Below are 19635 nucleotides of genomic sequence, written 5' to 3'. Positions count from 1 at the left end.
CGTTCTGTCATTTTGAATTTAGTAATTTAATTTTAACGACGTATTTTGAGATCCTCTGTTTAGATGCTTTCGGAAACTCAAGGTGTGAGTACTAACAGGTAACGTACGTCCCTCTTTAAATTAATCCATATCTCAACATTTTCTCTCCAGTGCCAACGTGCACTAAAAATCCATCCTTACGCATATCAGAATTATCATTAGGCCCTCTGGCCGGACTGCCACTAGCTAGTTTCACTTTGCCTAGTTTAAGCCATCTCTTACTAGGAGTTAGGAGTTGTCTGTGTGTTTCTGTTGCTAGGGCCTGTTTAGTCGGCGGAAAGAGGACCCTTCTTTACCCACACAGGTTCCCCTGCAATACAATGAGCTGAAAGTGGCACTGGAGAAGGAGAAGGCTCGTTCTGCTGAGCTGGAGGAGGCTCTACAGAAAACACGCATTGAACTCAGATCTGCTCGTGAAGAAGGTAGGGGTTAACAGAAAAGGTGAATCTGGAAGGAGGCGCACGTTTTTGGTCTGAAAACGTGCTTTAATTGTGTGCCACTATAGCAATAACATCTGTTGTTTAATTCTTATCTACTGCTGTGAAGATGCAGTAAGGCTACACTTTTTTCTGCGGGTTGTCACCACTGAACGGTTACACAGAACCACTGCTCTGAAGTAGTGCTTCATATTGGTTATGTTAATGAGTGGCATTTATCTTGTCTATAGCTGCTCATCGGAAAATATCAGACCACCCTCATCCATCTACTCCAGCCACAGCCAGGCAGCAGATCATCATGTCTGCCATAGTCCGCTCACCAGAGCATCAGCCTACTCCGATCAGTTTGCTCGCGCCACCCTCCAGTCGCAGGAAGGAATCTTCCACACCAGAGGGTAGGTTCCTGGTGATCTTTTCTTTTTTTTCAGTCTACTATTTCAATGCTATCTCTTTTTTTTTAAATTTCAAAACCAGATTTTTGTCATGATAGGAATATCAGGTGATAAGTCTTGCTTTTGTTTTTGGTTTAAAATTCTCTATTTGGGTTATATAATTTATTTCTGAAAACTTCAGCCATAAAAAGTAATTATTAGCATGAATTGTCTTGAAAGCATGTTTTTTTCAAAGGAGTATGTTTTTCTGTATTACTCTCTGCATTGATCAAATGGATTTATGGCTGTTCCCTTAGCAGTTAACATTTTTTACTTGTGTAAACTGCAGATTTGTTCTGCTAAGCAGAAAGATTCTATCGAGACTTTTGGTAAAGGGAAAAAACTTCAATTAGGCATAAAAGGAAGATACCGGGTCAAAGATGACATTGGTATCCTGTTAACTAGAAAAAGGGGATACCTTTCCATATCCTTGAGAATGGAGGGGAGAGAATCATCAGAAAAAATTAAAGGATTGAGGGCTTTGCTCATTTATTCTTAGTTGACCAGCATTGCAGAGTGAGTGCTGAACCCAGAGACTCTGAACTAAAATCTTTAGCTGGAAAAAGCCAGAACCCACAAACAGGTCCGGCCATCGCAGATAGGTGCTGGGGTGGCAGAGGGTGCTATAAGGATGGGTAACGTTGGCATGGGAAGGAGGACGCATTCATCAGTAGAAGACCATGCCTTGAAGGATAAACTGTGTTCAGTATAAATCCACTAGCAGGGATTTTAGGTATGCTTTAAGATATGCTGGCACGGATGGTTAGCATGAAGGCTGTACGAGGAAGGCCTGCTGTGTATTGATTACAACATTGGAGGTGTTGAAGGGTTTGTTAGCTATAAGCAAAATGGAGAGATGAGTTTAGCACGTTGTAAGAATGGGAGCTGAGTGCAGACTTGAAATTTAGATGGTTTGATTGCCATAATCTTGCGACACCAAACATTAGCCATTTCAGTTCTCCAGTCTGTTCTCAAGTGGCACATTCTGTGCATCTGTATAAGGTAATTACTGAGGTGGTAATGTAGCTTAAGATTTGCAGATTGCGAAGGAAAATACTGTCTACGTTCAGCAGGGCTTTGATAGAGATATATAGGCACTTTTTATTACCTTGGCCTTAAATGCCAAAACCCACTATAATTTTCATCTCTATCACAGTTTTCATCCTGATAATAAATTTTGTCACTTCCAGAGTACAGCCGACGCCTGAAAGAGCGAATGCATCATAATATCCCACATCGTTTTAATGTGGGGCTAAATATGAGAGCAACAAAATGTGCGGTGTGCCTGGATACTGTGCACTTTGGACGGCAAGCATCTAAATGTCTGGGTAAGAAGAGTGTGTGCGTAAACAAAGTGGCACTGGACGGTAGATGAAAAAGCATCAGCTGTCTAGAGGAGATTTTCAGTGAAAGCTGAAGAAAAGAGGAAGTATGAAGACTTCGAAACTATTTGGTGCAAACATTCTACATTAGAAAACATCTGATGGTTTAGAGTAGAAGGAGATTCTTGTAAAAGCTGAGGTCTGTGCTTGGAAGTTGAGGCAGCTGTGTCATGATTTTTTTTGTCATGTAACAGAAGTTTTTCTCTGTCCTTTTGTCAGAGTGCCAGGTGATGTGTCACCCAAAATGCTCAACTTGCTTGCCAGCTACTTGTGGACTGCCAACAGAATATGCCACGCACTTCTCTGAAGCGTTCTGCCGGGATAAGATGAATTCTCCCGGGCTGCAGCTGAAGGAGCCAAGCAGCAGTCTGCGTCTTGAAGGATGGATGAAAGTGCCGAGGTACAAACATGAATCTTGGTGCCGTATCAGGTGCTGAAACATTTGGAGCAGTTCCTTATATTATCCTGGCTCTTACAATGTGATAATTGGTACATACCCATTACAATTACTTATTAGCACTGAAATTTGTCATTCTGAGAGTTGCATGCTTGTTTTATTCACAATCCAAGCAGAAAATCCAACATGGCTTTGTGCTTTTTTTCTTCAGGAATAATAAACGTGGGCAACAGGGCTGGGACAGGAAGTATATTGTCCTGGAAGGAACGAAAGTGCTCATTTATGATGCAGAAGCAAGAGAAGGTAACTTAGCATTTCTAAGAACAACACTTTTTTTAATCTTCAGATATTGTTTGGTGAGTTGAGAGGCTTAAAGAATGTTACCGCTTGCTGTGGCCACATGTAATTTAGCTAAATCTTCTGTAATGAGGCAACACTGTTGTTTTTCTAGACCCTTAACGGTTTTATTGGCTGGTATGTCATAATAATCCAGCTGTGAAACGTCCAGTCTGTATCCACTTCATTTTGCTATCACAACTATTATCTTGCTAATTACTTGTTCGTTCTTTCTTCATCTGTCCCCCCCCTTCTCCCTGCAGCTGGACAGAGGCCTTTGGAGGAATTTGAGCTCTGCCTTCCTGACGGTGACGTAACTGTTCATGGGGCTGTAGGAGCTACTGAACTTACCAATACAGCAAAGACAGGTGAGAATCTTATGTAGATGAGGTCAAACGGATTTCATCTGGCTTGCCATCGCTTGGCATTCTGTTTAGCTGAGCAAAATTTTCTCCCTTTAACTTTTATTCTGTAACTGTGTAATTTGGAGGTTACCTCTATTTGAATTAGGTGAATAGGTCAGTCATCTAGGTTTAGTCACACGTGGGCCGTTGCTTCTGTCATGGTAGTTGAACTGTGAATAATATCGTAATCAAGCCAAATGGAAGTAAATTTTAAGAGTTTTGTAACATACTTAAAAGCACTCGGTTTATTTAGATTTCTTCTCTCAATGCTCTCTATCACGTGTGAAGTGTCATAATTCATGCCACCATTGTGCTCTAACCAGAAAGTCTAACTTAGAAATACTGTGGGGTGTATACAGTCTCTTATTATGAAAAAATGTTGATGTTTTGATTTGTATGTATTGCATAGAACTGATGAAAAGAGTATGTATGTCTTGACTTTAACATTAAAGGATACAGCTTGTTAAAAACAAAGGTTTCCATAACCAATTTTTACAGATTTTTCCTGAACAGTACAGGGAAAACTTTAGTCAAGTGGCTGTTTTTGTACTTTTTTTTCACAATGGTATTTCTTCCTCTTTTGAATAAAAGGCAAGAAATGATTTTTATTTAGTAGAGACAGCATTGTTTGTATGGATTGCATACGTCCAGGCAATATTTAGCTTTAAGTAGCTAGCCTGTGCAGGACCTGTAAAGGAGAAACCTATGTATAAGTTGCTATGGTAACACATCAGAAGTACAACTTCTCTCCAATGAGGCTGAAAGGTGTTGATTTTAAGTCCGCTGACAATATTCCAAAAACTAATCTAAGTCTTATTCTATCTATATAACATCTCAGATGTGCCATATATCCTAAAATTGGAGTCTCATCCACACACCACTTGCTGGCCTGGTAGAACACTCTACCTGTTAGCACCCAGCTTCCCTGACAAACAGCGCTGGGTCACAGCACTGGAATCAATAGTGGCAGGTGGGAGAGTTTCCAGAGAAAAAGCTGAGGCTGATGCTGTGAGTATAAAAGTTTCATTTAATAATAAAATATTCTGGGAGGGAGCAGAGTTTTGAAAAATAATTTTTCAGTATTTGACATCCTGAGGTTTAACTTGAAGGTAAGTTATTACTTCTGCCTTATGATGCACAATATGAGTACTAGGAAGCTAATTCATTGTGAGACTGATGCTTTATGTTACAATACCCTTCTTCAGACTCGGGGCGTATAGTAAGAACATCCCAAAATTATGTCTCTGTAATTTCAGCAAACAGGAAAGGAAGAAAAAGCAGTTAGGACATGGTTGAAATCCAATCGCATAATGCACAACATGGAATGAGCAAACCTTGAAAGAAAGAAACAAGCAAAAAGCTCCCTCCTCTCCCATTCTTACGGAGTCAGGGTTTTTAGTTTCGTGGGGTGGGGTGGGGTGTGTTTTTTAGTTTAAATTTTAGTCCTGGTAAGAATAAGAGGGCAAATTGAGTCGGTTTTGTTTTGGATAGCCTTTTTCATCATTGTTGCACTGATAACTCTATTTTCTGATAAAATGTTAGCTTTGGAGGTAGGGAATATCTAACTAGCATGAAATGTCTCTTTTCTTGTGCTAGCATTCCTTTGTCTCTAAGAAAAATACACGCTCCCACCAACGTTTGGATGGTTTTTTTTAATCCTTCCCCTAGGAAAATTTCACTGCTGCATTGCAGGAGATGGGGGAAAGGGAAGGGATAGGGACAACAATAGATTCTATCTGAGTTTAGGTTAATTCTGATCAGTTTGCCTGACTGTGTTTCAGGTAGATGAAAGTTTACTAATTCTTTTGTAGGAGGTATCCTTGCAACTTTTAGCTTTCTGAGAAAAAGAAATCTGTGCCAAGTGTTTTGCCTGTCTCAAATGATGACCGTACATTGTTAAAATACTAATAGGGAAAGAGATAAAGATTAGCTCAACAAAAAAAAATGTGTCTTTTTGTCATTTGCAGAAATTGCTTGGAAATTCCCTGCTGAAGCTAGAGGGTGAAGACCGTTTGGATATAAATTGCACAATGCCCTTCAGTGACCAGGTAATGACAATGTTCAGTTGGGCCTCTCTGAGTATCGGGTATTCCAGTCATGGAAATGGTATCTAAACAGCAACACGTGTAATTATAGACTTGTTTGTTGGTTTGTTTTTCCTCTTTTCTCGTAAACAGTATCATCCAAGTTCGCTCTTGGAGCATTCCTTGTTCTCCTCATGCAGTCCTATTGTTCTTTTTTTCCTGTTGTCACTGTAGGTCGTACTGGTGGGTGCAGAAGAAGGTCTCTATGCCCTGAATGTACTGAAGAATTCCTTAACGCACATCCCAGGAATGGGTGCTGTCTTCCAAATTCACCTCATCAAGGACCTGGAGAAGCTACTCATGATAGCAGGTAGGGGCTACGTGTTGCCATTTGTCCTGCAGTAAATACGTGGTGATTGCTCTGTACTGCGGTGCCAAAGGGCCAGGCTTTCCTGGAGATTCGTTACAGGCTTTTTTTCTTTTTTTTTATCAGTATATTGTCAGGAATCAATTACTGTGGTTAACACAGGGTTGTCTGAGGTTTTCTTGTAAATGAACATGTGAAGGAAGGTTCAGTTAAACCTTCACGAGAAAGTGATTTCTCAGTTTCCAAAGCTGAGGGAGGGATGGAGGAACCACAGACAAAACACTTCCAGCTCAGGGGTTAGTCGTCATTTTAAGGTCAATATAAAAAGTGTTGAGCTGATCAGTGAGCATATCTCTTCCTAATCACTACATAACTTTTCTTTTTAACATGGTTAACCATTTGAGGACCATGATGTGATCACTGTGGCTTAAGGCAAACAGCTCTTAACGTCTCTTCCTCTAAACACTAATCCATGGAACAAAATTGGGACTTCTTTTATGGTTTGTTTAAGATTCCTTATGAAAGGAACACTAGCTTTAATCTCTCCATCTGTGGTTTTCCAGAGATAATCCTTCCTACACTGATGTAGGCATGTTGAACATTAGGGCGTATCTTCATTTGAAAGCCCAAATTATCAAGTGTCTATATGACATTTGTAGGGAATGAAAAACAAATTCTCTCTCTTGTTCTGTTTGTTCTGCGTTTTTTCCCTTGTAAAGATTTAACCTGTCCATGCTTTATTGTGGCAGTGGAGAAAAAAACAATTGGAAAAAGAAAATCTCACACAAAAATAGGAGAAGACTACGTTACTGTGTCCCCAGACTTCTGAGAGGAGTTGGGCTTGGTCTATAATGCAATTTATTAGGGCGCTTCTTGGAAATCCGTTGCTGGTTCTGTTGGCACAGAGAGGCTAAAGCACCTTGTACTTTAAGAAGTTCTGAAGGGTAAAAGAAAACCTCCTGCCTAATTTTGAATAGTGTCCTAATGAGGCCACAGTTGTTATGATCTAGTAGACCTTGGCAACACTAATAATCCACAGAGACAATGGCTGTTCTCCCAGTGGATTTACTGCCTGTTGTGTGGTTGGGTTTTTGTAAGTTTTCTGTTTCACTTTTAATAGCAATAATATGGAATGAATTCTACATGGTACCTTGTGACTGTTACCACAGTAACAGCCGGTAATGATAAGCTGCTGCTTAGGTAACAGAACGGACTTTTGTAGAGAATAGGGAGTTTTCCCTTCACGAAATGTAACCATTTTTGTTTCCAGGAGAAGAAAGGGCCCTGTGCCTTGTTGATGTAAAGAAAGTGAAGCAATCTCTAGCCCAGTCTCACCTCCCAGCCCAGCCCGATGTCTCACCAAATGTCTTTGAGACTGTCAAAGGATGTCACCTGTTTGCTGCTGGCAAGGTGGGATACAGCTCCCTCGGGCCCCAGACCACCCTTTAGACTGCGCTGAGCTTAATATTAACGAAATCAGCATCTTTATTTCACTGGCAACAAATCCAACGCCTGTATTCTTCGTTTGTATCTTTTTGTTCAAATAAGAAGAGTATAGGGGCTGAAGAGAGGCTGAGCTGGGGACAGTATGGAGGATCTACTACTAGTATGAATAAATGCAGTCAGGATGACATGATGGCGTGGCCTGAACTGCTACATAAGAAGAAATGCAGGATGGCACAGCCTCCTCACAGCTGACTTCCATTTTGAGATTTATAATTAGTGAATTCCATCCACTGTTTGTTCTTGAATGTCATGTAACAATTTCCAGGCTAGCAAATTTACTTAGGTGTTTGCGTCACTTGATAACTCTTGATATTTACATTAATTCCCAGTCTTAGTCTAGAACATTTATCCACAGCAAAAATTCTCATTAACAATTACTTCTACGGACTACTTTGATAACAAACCGAGCATCACTCATTTCGAACTGACGGTTAAGATAACAGTTTCGGGGGTTCAAGTTTAGACCTAATCTTCTTATCCCTTTTAATGAAACATTTTTCTGTGGAAAATCTTCTAATTTTTTATTAACTTCTTTCAAGAATAAAAAGAATCAGAAGCAATTCAAATTCACATTCTTTTTTGAGAATGTGAAGCAGCTTTTCACTATTTCACTAATTCACAATAACTACACTATTAAAAATGTACTTGCTTGTCTCTGCAAAGTTCTTTTTGTGGCAAGAGGTTCTCAGATCCGTTTCACACACTCAGCATTAGAACTTACCCTGTATTACCATCCTGAACTATGCTTGTAATCTTCCTTACAGGTTGAGAATGGTCTTTGTATCTGTGCCGCCATGCCCAACAAAGTGGTTGTTCTGCGATACAACGAGAGCTTGAGCAAGTTCTGTATCAGAAAGGTAAGCTCGGTCACTCCCTTCAGTAGTTCAGGTAATTCAAACATTGCACCAAGACTTCGCTTTGGAGCAAACATCTTAAACCTTTTTGCATGCAGAAGGAACATTTTTTGTCAGGTAAAATGATAACAAATTGCAACGTGCACGGACTAAAATTGGAGTAGGCCGCAATTTCCTTTAATAAGAGTTGGCAGATTTGGAGAGATGCAGGACACAATGGTGATTTTTTGAGATACCGGACTCAATATCTCGGTATAAGCTTTAATCATAACCTCACTTACTTACCCAAAAAAACCTTTCTTCTTAATTATCCAGCAGTGTTCCCTCACCTCTGTTGTCTTTAGAGAAATCCATAGGAAATGACTTGTCCCTCCTGTGCAGTTAAGGAAGGAATGGGTATCTGTACCTGTGAAAATCAAGGGGTATTTGGTATCATTCCATCACAGGATAGGCAGCCGTTTCCCACACGTACCCTGATACACGTGTACGTTCTTCTGGCCAGTAAGAGGTAGGTGGCCGTGTAGCCCATGGCCATGTACCCCCCTCCTCTGCATGTCACCCTGTCTACCTGCAACACCGGCACCCCGCGGTACTGGTACAAGTGTTGCTTATTTCTGCCATGCGTGGGAATGGGGTACGAAAAGCAGACCTACGGCAGCTCTTCTTCACACAGCCAACTGCAAGCAGATAATACTCGAGCATCTAACCCCTGTTCCTCTTGAAGACAAGTCCAATGAACTGTCATGAATAAATTTTATATGCTCATACGCATCCAGAAAAACCCAACATCTTGGGGTTCTCTCCTCAGAACAGAGGTTAAACACTGCCCGCCTTAAAATGGGCTGGTACCCAGAAACTCATGTCCTCTCCAGTTCACAAGGTAAGGGATCTTCAGGTCAAACTACATATCCCTGGGAGTTTCTGCAGGTTACTTTGAAGGCACCATTTCAATTTACAGCTTGACTGAGGCTTTTATCCCCGAAGTGCTACACTTGCGCTGCTGTATGGGAGCAGAATCAGCACAGTGACTCACCTGCTGGCCTCCTTGGAAGTAAAGACTTGATGGAGAAGATCTTGGCACAAACAATGTGGATGGCAGCAAACCTGGAACATCTACAAGCATTGTAGCTGATATCAACTCTTGCTCAGGGTGGAGCAGCAGCTGGCAGGAAACACTGAAGATGCAGCGTCACCGTCCTCTGCTAGTGCTGCCACTCACCGCCATAGAGCCAAGGGCCTCCACAAGGGCTTACATGCAAAACGTGCAAAGGCGTGTTTTAGAAGACAGGTTTTCCTTATTTTCACTAATCCAGACAACTGAATTTAGATCCTAACAAGATGGCAGCAAGCCCAGAATGTGCTCTTCTGTTCTGCCAACTAAATTTCCAGATAAACTAGGAATTATGCAAGGAATCTTCTCCTCAGAAGATCTGGGGATCTGTGGGTTGTGTCAGGCTAACCTGCAGCTGTTCCGTCACTATGCAGATCATGGTGGACAGCAAGTCTGTGTTACGCTGTACAAAGGAAGGAAGATTGTGTATATTGGTCTTCCTTTTGCTTAAGGAGCCATCAAGCTAATTTCTTAGGTGTTAACCGCAGAGCTGCTTTAGGGAGCTGATTGTTTCTGTTGGGGCAATCACAGTGATGGACATGCCCACGGAGAAGAGTTTTGCTCCGTGGGTTATAGAGAGTTTGGGACTTGACTGGGGTCAATCCTGCTGCAGTTGCCTTAGAATCGTCTGTCTGTCTCTCTAGCAGCTGTCCTGATTCCTGGTGACTTCCAGGCTAGGAAGTGATCGTTGTAGCACAGCTATTCAGGAGCTGGGAGGGTTTTGACTGATAGAATTCCTAGTGACAAGTCTGTCATTCAGCCCTTAAAACGGCTCATTCCTGGTCTTAGATGATCTCCAGACACTGTTCAGACATGCAGCCGTTGGCATGGCTGTGACCTGCTGTAAGGAGGGAGCCACTCCCTGCTGCTCCAGAAAACTGAGCTACAGAGCAGAAGAGCATCTCCAAGAATAGTGTGTTCTTCCAAAAGGAAGAGGTTCGTATTAGGGTTAGCAGCTGGACTTGCTGACACGCGAGGCTATATTCAAGCAAGTATCACTTCCAACAAAACGAAACTCTTTCTTCTAGCAAGAGTGCTTTTCCATACGCTTTTGAGAGACTGCTGGTGACTTTGAGGTTGCCGTCTCTCCCTTTTATAAAAATAAATGTGGCAATATATAATCTTCAACAATAAGCAAAATCTGTGAACTGTTACAGGGAACTAATATTGGTCCATACTTTCCTCTTTTCCAGGAGATCGAAACGTCTGAGCCTTGCAGCTGCATCCATTTGACCACTTACAGCATCATCATTGGAACCAACAAGTTCTATGAAATCGAGATGAAGCAGTATACGCTGGAGGGTAGGAGACATTTCCTGAGAAACGCATCAAGTGGCTCCACAGATTCTTCTGGTGGGGCTTTTCTAAAGCAGCTTAGGAAAAAAAGTCGGTGCTGAGCAAGCTGGTTTTCTCCATTCTCTTTGCAGAGTTTCTGGATAAAAATGACCACACTTTGGCCTCTGCTGTGTTTGCTGCTTCCACCAACAGTTTCCCAGTCAGTATCGTCCAAGTGAACCCAACAGGGCAGAGGGAGGAGTATCTGCTGTGTTTCCACGGTAAGCGTGTGGTGTGGTTGGGCAGTTGTTGCACTACAGCTGCTCTCTTCGGTACGTGAACTGTCAGAAGGTACCTAAGTACTGTTGTAAAGGAAAGCTGAGCAGAGCTGGCTTTCTAGTACCTGGTAATGAAGACTTGTTGAAGACTGTGAATCTAAAAGCCCTGGAAGAGCTGTGGCTGGTGGTTTATAAACAGTAGGATGCACAGGGCGTTGGCACTAAAATAGCGCTTACTGATCCAGTCTGCTGAGGGGCTTTGGGCAGCTCGCCTCTGGCTTAGAAGTTCTCCGTGCCTGTGGCTCAGGCACCACAAGTAGCCTTCTCTGCCTAAAGGGACGGGGTTGTAGTCCATGTCAAGCGCAAACAGGTGTTTGATTATCTTGAGAAAACGTTAAGGGGTTTTCAAACTTTGGCATTCTTGACTGGTTTCTGTCCAGACAGGTGAGACCTTTTGATCTTCTTGTGATGAAATAAGAGAGGGTGTTATTTTTTCATATAGCTGCTTTTGTTGACCCTCTAGGATAGTGTCATGGGAACGCACAGCATGTCTTCAAAAGCCCACTAGCAGTAATTTGGGGTGAGTTAGGGTAGGACTCTCTTAGTCTTCCCAACTGTAGACTGAATAATAATCTTACCTTACTTGGTATAGAGAGACCTAGAATTGCAGTACCTTTTGGCACTGAAAGTACTCCTACATCGAACCAATTCAATGTCAATTAGAATAATTCATGGCACTCTGGGATTTGCAAGACAGTAAGCACCCTGTCCCTGCTAAAAAGCCCAGGAACAATTGCTTTCGTCCCTTCAAAAACAAATTAATAAAATTCAGGCATATGCTCATGATATGATGTTACTTTTCTTGGCAGAGTTTGGTGTCTTTGTGGATTCCTATGGAAGACGCAGTAGGACAGATGACCTGAAATGGAATCGCTTGCCCTTAGCTTTTGGTAAGTGCTGAGGGACGTTCCCTTAGATTTATGGAAATTATTGAAACTGGGAAGCATCCCTGGGGGACAGGTATTCTTCACTCAGTGCTTCCGTTTCCTTTTCCCTCGCCCAATTCACCCAGAAACTATGGAGATTCTCCCATGATTTACAATCATTATAAATCCAAATGGCAGAACTTCTGAAGTATAAACAATTTGAGGAAAGCTAACCCAAAGTTATATTTCTCTAATGTTCCCAGTCTGACAGTGATCGGACTGGCCAGTGGAATTTTTAGTGATGCTTGGAAATTTTGAAACAGTCAAGAATATATAATGTTGGTGTGGTTCCCTCAGGCCTTTTGCGCTCCCTAGTGGGATTTTGTTCAGTTACTAGTCTGTTTGTAATGCCTTTTTCATGAATCTTTGGTTAGTGAAATTCCTGAGATACAGATAGTTTCAAAGCAACAATTCTTTAAGCCTGCATCTCCCGGTTTAGTAATAGACTCTGCGTCTTACTACAGAAAATGTATTCCCTTAGTTTTCCCAAGGGGCTGTGAGGCTCCTTTGTGCTCACTGATGCTCTTTAGAAGTTTTTAATGGAGAATTTTGTTTTGTTCTTCCTCCCTCTGTGCTGCTCCTTCAGCCTACAGGGAGCCCTATCTGTTCGTGACCCACTTCAATTCCCTTGAAGTGATTGAGATTCAGGCACGAGCTTCTCTAGGGTAAGTTGTTCTCTTTTAATCACTTTGAACAGCATGTGCTGCAAGAATAGGTGTGCTTCCCTGGAAACGGTACAGTGTTGTCGTTGTAAAGACTTTTTCCTGCAATTTTACCCAGAACTCCTGCACGAGCCCACTTGGAGATACCAAATCCACGGTATCTGGGGCCTGCAATTTCATCTGGAGCTATCTACTTGGCCTCCTCCTACCAAGACAAATTAAGGGTGATTTGCTGTAAGGGCAATCTAGTGAAGGAGAACAACAATGAGCAGCACCACAGAGGATCTTCTGCTACGCGCAGGTATGGTGAAGTCCGTGTGTTATGGTCCTTGCGCACCTTGTGAGCAAACTTTTTCCCCCCAAACGTTGGATGCCCTTGTTCCATTCTTAGAGACAGAGGCTGGCGTTAGCCAGCCGTTGTAATGCTGGAATGCAACAAGGAGTAGAGTTACTGATGTTTTAAAACCCAGAAGGCAAAGAAACATTAACTCTGTAGGAATATGTGGGTAATCTGCTCCATAAATGCTTTGTGATCTTCAGCTGGTTGCCTTTTATGTTGTGATACAGCTGTGACTTCAAAGCTTGGTGAGCTTAAATGCTGTTGATATGACAGTAAACATCAATTGACTCTAACAATCTCTAAAGCAAGAGCCCCTTCCTCTTAAATAACGAGTAAGCCTTAGGGAGACAGAGTTGGGAAGTTGTGACGTGGTCTTGTTCTGCTCAGCAGAACAGCGATACTTCAGACGGGTGAATAAATACCGGGGTTGATAGTGCCACTGTGCACCGGAAACTGAGGAATCCAGGATTGTAGTTCATCCTAGCCTGGCCTGAACATCCTCGAGTTACTGAAAATTTTGTATGTGAAAAGGCATAGATCAAATTTTAGTGTACTTGTATATGGAAAAGTATACTGCTTAAGATATGAAAACATGGCCTTTTGTGGCTGGATACATAGACGTGACTTACATTAGCAATTCATTAAGGCACTTTACGAACGTTGCTAACGTAATAAATACTCAGCTGCCAAAATACCTCTGCGCTTTTCATCCTGGCTCAGGGAGGTCTGATGCTTTTTCACCTAAACACAGCTGCGTGTTTGGGGGAAGTTACATTTTTGCTAAAAGAAAATGTAACGTGAGGTTTTTGTCGCTCAGCTGTTCGCGTCCATTATTTTTGAATGACAGTAGCCCAAACAAGAGAGGTCCGCCCACATACAACGAGCACATAACCAAGCGGGTAGCATCAAGCCCAGGACCACCGGAAGGTCCAAGCCACCCTCGAGAACCAAGCACACCACATCGGTACCGCGAGGGAAGGACAGAGCTGCGGAGGGACAAGTCACCTGGGCGACCGCTGGAGAGGGAGAAATCTCCAGGCCGGCTTCTGAGCACCCGCAGAGAAAGGTCCCCTGGAAGACTGTTCGACGAGAGCAGCCGAGGACGAATGCCTGTGAGTGGTGCCAGAACTCCTCTTGCTCAAGTCAATAAGGTAAGTCAGGAGCCTGGAGAACTTTGCTGTTCTCAGGAAAAGGTGTGGAAGGGCTGAGGATACTATAAAGTACAAGAGCAAATCAAATTTCACCTCTTAGCCCCTTCAACTTCTATTCAGTCTGAACACAGACGGTAACTCACTGGCCCTGGGAACACCTTCCCTTGTGCTAGTTGTGGAGCTGCAAAAGCAGCTTGACTCTGCAACAGGCTAAAGTCCTCCAGCTCTGAAAGCAAAGATGCATTTACCAACAGAAATCAAGGTACTGAGGACTTGAAGGGGGGACAGTGTCTGGAGAAAGGAATGTGGGAGCCCGTTGTGTTCAGCGTGATGCTGACAGTCCTTGCCTTTGTCAGAATGATGCCCCCCGGGAGCGGGCAGGCAGGCAGCGCTGGCTCAGCGGCAGCAGCAGTAGTTGGGTGATGTGCTGCTGCTGCTCCTGTGCATACGTGAGAAAAATATGTGCAACTTGTAACTGTCATTTTATTTCCCTGGCAGGTCTGGGACCAGTCTTCAGTGTAAGTCTCAGCTAGACAAAGTTACTCATCTTGACCTGCAGGAAAAACAAAGGAAATATACTGAGTATATGCACTCCATATGTCTGCTGCCCAGCTACCAAAACAGCATTCCTGGGCCAAAGCTAGCTCCGCACTGGGAGACGTGACACTTTCGAAGATTGTTCGCATCTCAGTTAATTTCTCTGCACTTTCCTGCACTCCTGTTTTTGCACTTTGTACTACTGTTACTCTTTCAAGCAGTTCATGAACTTTTTGTATTCGCTTTAGTCCCTGGTAGTTCATCAAGGAAATTAAACGGGACTAGAGTCCCACCCCAGGTCTTTAATGTGGTTAGCATCCCTTACCAGATAATTGATCGTAGTTCTGAGACGTGCTGGGAATTCCTGATGGCCTGGAAACAGAAGGGCCAAGGTGAGTGAGTCTTTCAATAGAAGGTGTGATTGGATATTCTCGACAGAACACAAGAAAAATTATTTCCGATTAGTCTGTTCACCTGCCACTTCTGAAAGTTATTTTGTTCTCACTAAAATTGCTCTAGAGCAGCTCTGATGGGGAGGGAAGAACCCTGCTTTAAACGATGCCATGTGCCCGGCCCTGAGACAAAGTGCATTACCTGTAAGCTACTGGGGTGTAAGACTTTATCCAGGTCTTCTGCATGACAGTTCACTGCATGCTGCTGCACCATCCCTGGCTGCTCTCTCCTTTTAGGTTGCTTTGCTGAGTAGTGTATTGTACCTCACTTGTAAATTAACTGAAACCTTTAGATTACGCTGCAAAATAACCGTTAATTACTCTGGAAATTTGGCAACGAAGAGTTAACAAGCCTTATTCTATGACAAGAATTACAGTCACACTTGTGTCCTCCGCTCAGCACTGAACGTGGTCCCTTTAGAAACGCCACTGTAGTCCCGACAGTCCCGCGGTCCCTGGAGAGACGAGCAGCCCAGGGCTGGCTCTTCCCGTGATCTGTAACTTGTCGTACAATAAGAACCAAATGTCATGGCACAAGAGGATACTCACAATGAACAGCTTTAGTGGTTACGGAACACACCTTCGCCTTGGCTTCGCTGATCTAACCTCGAGCCATTTATTGCTTTCTATTCTCTTTTGCTGTGAACACGAAGCAGAGAGCAAATGATTTTTCAAAGCAGGTTTTGACCATTCAATCTGCAATAGCAACATTCTAAGTGAACAACCATGTTCTTTACAACTGGAAAGAACAAAACTGCATCCAATCTTCCCTTGGCCACACTCTTAAACTTCTGCGAGTCCCTTGCAAGCCTGTGCTAACCTGTTCTAGAAACCCATAAAAATTCAAATGCCTTGTCAGTGTCCTTTAGCGAGTTTCATGAATATTGTATTCCGTTCTCTTGTCTGTTGGGTCGTTTTAGATCAGATGATTTGGCAGGAAACTTGCTGAAAGTTTTTGTCTCCTGGTCTGAATACTTTGAAAGGTCACTGAGATCAGTCTTTAAATCTTTGCATCTCATGGAAGATCTTCAAGACCTCAGAAATGGGCTTGTTGAGTCCTGAAAGTGTATCTCTTGTGTCTTGTTCGTGAAATGCTTCCTGCTATAGAAATAGCGCAAAGGACTGTACATATTTACAAGAAACTTTATATTCGTAACAAAAGGGAATTGAATTGGTTTCTACTTTTTTATTGTAAACTGTGCGTTTTTCAACACTAGCTTTTTGTTTTAACGGTGGTTGTGGACAGCCATCTTCAGACACTGGAGGGGCCTCAGCTTACTCCTCCTGCTCCCATGAAGAAATATTGTAACATTAAATTGCAATTGAAGCTTGTTAGCGTAAATGAGGTTTTAGGTCTCCAAAAGTACAGGATTTTTCTTCATTACCTTTTTATTATTGACAAGGGAGGGAACCAGAGGGACAGTTCAAAGCTCCACCTGGAAAGTCTTGAACTTTGTTGTTGAACAATAACCAAATAAAACAAATAACTATCTTGACTGGCATGGTGAAATGAACGCTTCCTTCTATATAGAGTACCACTGAGCCATCCTGCCATTGCACCCAGCTGTGTAATTATAGGCGTCAGAGCTTACCAAAGAGCTACCCTTGACAATATTTAGCATTTGAATAGTTGTTATTCCCTGAACAAGTAGCATAAGCGGCTTCACAAAAACAAAGCATGTTCATACCAACTAAAACAGGTGGATTTGTCCAAATATTTTACTATAGCAGCAGTGAGCTGCGAACACCGACAGCTAAGTTCAGCCCTCACATACCTCGTGCTCTGGGTAGAGGCGAGACCAGTGTGAGCAGCTGGGAAAACCATCTCACCCTGGTAAATGACCCCACGCATCTTCAGCTGGAAAACAAACCATCTAATTAACAATAGTGTGATCTAATGACAGGTTTGGGATTTATCCCAGCAGTGTACTGGTAGCAAAGCGGACGGAGATAGTTACTCATCCCACTGCTGTAATATGCTGGTGCTTTAAGGCTAATAGCTGCAACTTTAAAAAAAAAGAATAATTCACAAATCAAGTCCAATTGAGTACAACCTGCAGAGTTACTGTACATCTTAACTTACACCTGCTGGGAAAACTTGCTAGATCAGACTTAAATGTAAATACATCTATTTTTAACTGAACCAGTTTTTACAGGGTCTGAAGTATTCTTTCACAGGAAGAGGTTTTTAATATTCACACTGCTGCCTACAGTAACTTAATTTGTCCTCCTACTGTTGAGTGTTTTTGGTTTTGTGCACATACCCGCCCCCTTACCCCAATAAAGGGCTTGGTGGAGGGTGTGTGGGCGGGTTACTAATAGCTCCTCTTACATTTTGGTCTACATGACATTCTTCATGAAAATGCTCTACATAAAACCCAAGCTGCTTGATTTATCTATTGTGCCTACTATCTGATGTATATGATGAAATGCTAACTTGTTAAATGTTCCTTTATTTCTATTTTACTGTGCACAAAGAATACTTATTTAAAGCTCATTGTTGCAGTCCTATGATGCATGATCAGAATTGTAACAAAACTAAAATAATCCAGAAACTGGTGGAGTAAAAACAAAAGTATTTATTGAGCCTTTTGATTACCAAGAACCCTGCACAAATCCACTGTCAGCTTGACCACCCTCCACTGTGCTGAAATCTAGGGGTCGGGGAGGGCAGGGAGCTCTCGTTATTCCTGCCGTAGCCACAGACTGTAACGGCTTCCTCAAGAGCCACAAAAATGACTGTAACAAAAGTCTCTGCATCTACCTTAAAAAAACGTGCTCTCCTAGCAACAGCCAAGAATAAACATAACAGCACAGACTGGGAGCTGTGGGTGGGGAATGTAAGCGAGCTAATAAATCCAACTCTTGATCCAGCTTTTGCCTTTGGAGGGATTTGATTCATCCCATTACAATAAGGGAACACAGTGTGATTAATCTAATTCATTCACCTGCCAAACACAAAACAACCTGACAAAAAAAGTAAAAAAATAACCCCACGCACCCTGCAAAACCCACCCCACGGCAACAGCAAACCAAGCTCAGCCAGCGCTGCTGGTCCTGCGGCAGAGAAAGGGCCGGGGGGCTGTGGCTTACCTGGGGGGGGGCGCTGAGGCTCTGGGCACCTGTTAGCTGAGGGCACCGTGCCGCCTGGCCCTGCCTCTGGCCAAGAGGCCCTCGCTCACCCCGGGCACACAGAGGAAGGTAGAGGGATCCCAGCGGCAAGCCCAGCGCTGGGCACAAGGCCTGGGCCCCTGGCCCTCGTTTCTGAGGCAAACAAAGCTTTTTGGGGTTGCAAAAGCTCCTGGTGCAGTGCCGGCTGCACACCGTGTGCCCTGTGCACTTCACCCTCTGAGACAGGGCTACAGGCTGCAAATGTAAAAAAAACAAACACCAAACCAAACCAAACTGCGCTCTATAAAATATTTGGTTCTGTCATGTGGCTCCACCATTGCAGCACTGATGAAAAGCCTGGAGTGAGTTATCATACATGTACTTGGGGAAAAAAAATAAAATCCACAAAGCTCAGCAAGCACTAATGAGACAAGTCCATAAGTACTGTTAAGTCTTACGTACGTTAACCTCCCTTTCTGTTCTCTGTTTCTCAACATTTCTGCTTCTTTAGTCTTTGACTTGTGAAAAATTTGTTTTGCAACCAAAAAGAAAATGTTATTAAGCTACATCCAAGCTCCTCTCGTCTTCTAGCAAAAAAATTAATTCTAGGTCATTCAAATAAGACACTCGTGGTGTCATTTCCCTGCTGGCACTAAAAGCATTTACGAGGCCTCACTGCATGATGTCTGTCTGTCTGTCTGCCAGTACACGCTCAGCGCTGCTTCTCTTCGACCACAGCTGACCGATTCCTGCCACTGCTCCTCCGTTGACACTGATCCTGCCCAGCAGCCCCCAGGCTGCACAAATGCCTTCACCTCCTTTGCTGCTGCATGTCACCGGTGCTGGGTGCCCTGCAGCGGGAGCCCGGAGCAGTGACTGCTCCTCCCTTGGCCCACCGGTGCCCAGCCGAGCACCCATAGCCCCGGTACCGGGGCTCACCTGCCCCAACGCCTCGCTCAGGCCAATGACAGCGCAGGGACCAGAGCAGGATCCGGTACACAGCTCTAGAGACACCCCCCCATCACTACAGACCCCCCCACGCCGCTTCTGTGCAGTAGCTCCCCTGTGCTACAGGACAGCGGGCACCAGCACACGATTGTTGACACCAGTACGTAAGGAAGGGCCATCACTTAACGATGGCGTCATCAGGCAGGGAACAGCCAGACGGGCTGTGGTCACGCCTTTATCCACCAGCACCCACTTCTGCATTTAGACTTCTAGGCATTTTGACCGAGTTTCCATTTCAACAAAAGGCAATTCCTCCTACATCAGTTCCCTGGAGCTGTTCCAACCTGCTCTCCCGTCTCTGTGACTGATGCTGCTTCGCTCACCGCCCTGACACAACCGGCTCAAGCTAAAAGGAACCTCTACCCTCCTTCCCCGCCCCAGCAAAGCACACAGCCCACCCCCAGCAGGTACCCACCCTGACCACGCACCCCACAGCCCCGTCCCTGACTGCCTCACGGGGCAGCATTTTCTGGGGCTAATACATACTAGAGGGTGCAGGCTGTCGCCCTGCCCAGCCTAATCCCATGCCATGCATCTGCCTCTGACA

At 43.6% G+C, this 19635-nt stretch overlaps 1 protein-coding gene across 10 annotated transcripts in view; it reads left to right on the top strand.

Annotated features, from left to right (window-relative positions):
* CIT (citron rho-interacting serine/threonine kinase) overlaps positions 1-17842 on the top strand; it is a 74464-nt gene extending 56622 nt beyond the window's left edge. For 4 of the 10 annotated variants that reach the window (XM_074606333.1, XM_074606337.1, XM_074606332.1 and 1 more), the window contains 18 exons: positions 299-461; positions 707-871; positions 2098-2235; positions 2509-2689; positions 2898-2989; positions 3286-3390; positions 4265-4434; positions 5394-5474; positions 5685-5820; positions 7088-7227; positions 8088-8180; positions 10482-10590; positions 10716-10844; positions 11711-11791; positions 12414-12492; positions 12608-12790; positions 13647-13980; positions 14479-17842. In XM_074606333.1, the coding sequence (XP_074462434.1) occupies positions 299-461; positions 707-871; positions 2098-2235; positions 2509-2689; positions 2898-2989; positions 3286-3390; positions 4265-4434; positions 5394-5474; positions 5685-5820; positions 7088-7227; positions 8088-8180; positions 10482-10590; positions 10716-10844; positions 11711-11791; positions 12414-12492; positions 12608-12790; positions 13647-13980; positions 14479-14502 (2403 nt within the window). In that variant the 3' untranslated portion in view covers positions 14503-17842. The remainder of the gene's footprint in view (positions 1-298; positions 462-706; positions 872-2097; positions 2236-2508; positions 2690-2897; positions 2990-3285; positions 3391-4264; positions 4435-5393; positions 5475-5684; positions 5821-7087; positions 7228-8087; positions 8181-10481; positions 10591-10715; positions 10845-11710; positions 11792-12413; positions 12493-12607; positions 12791-13646; positions 13981-14478) is intronic. The other 6 variants (XM_074606339.1, XM_074606338.1, XM_074606335.1 and 3 more) reach the window with 3 other exon arrangements.
* The last annotated feature ends 1793 nt before the right edge of the window (positions 17843-19635 follow it).

This window comes from Larus michahellis, chromosome 13 (assembly GCF_964199755.1).
Source record: "Larus michahellis chromosome 13, bLarMic1.1, whole genome shotgun sequence".
NCBI classification, from domain to species: domain Eukaryota; kingdom Metazoa; phylum Chordata; class Aves; order Charadriiformes; family Laridae; genus Larus; species Larus michahellis.
The sequence above is the reverse complement of the archived record's forward strand: the minus strand, read 5'-3'. Positions and strand labels throughout refer to the sequence as shown.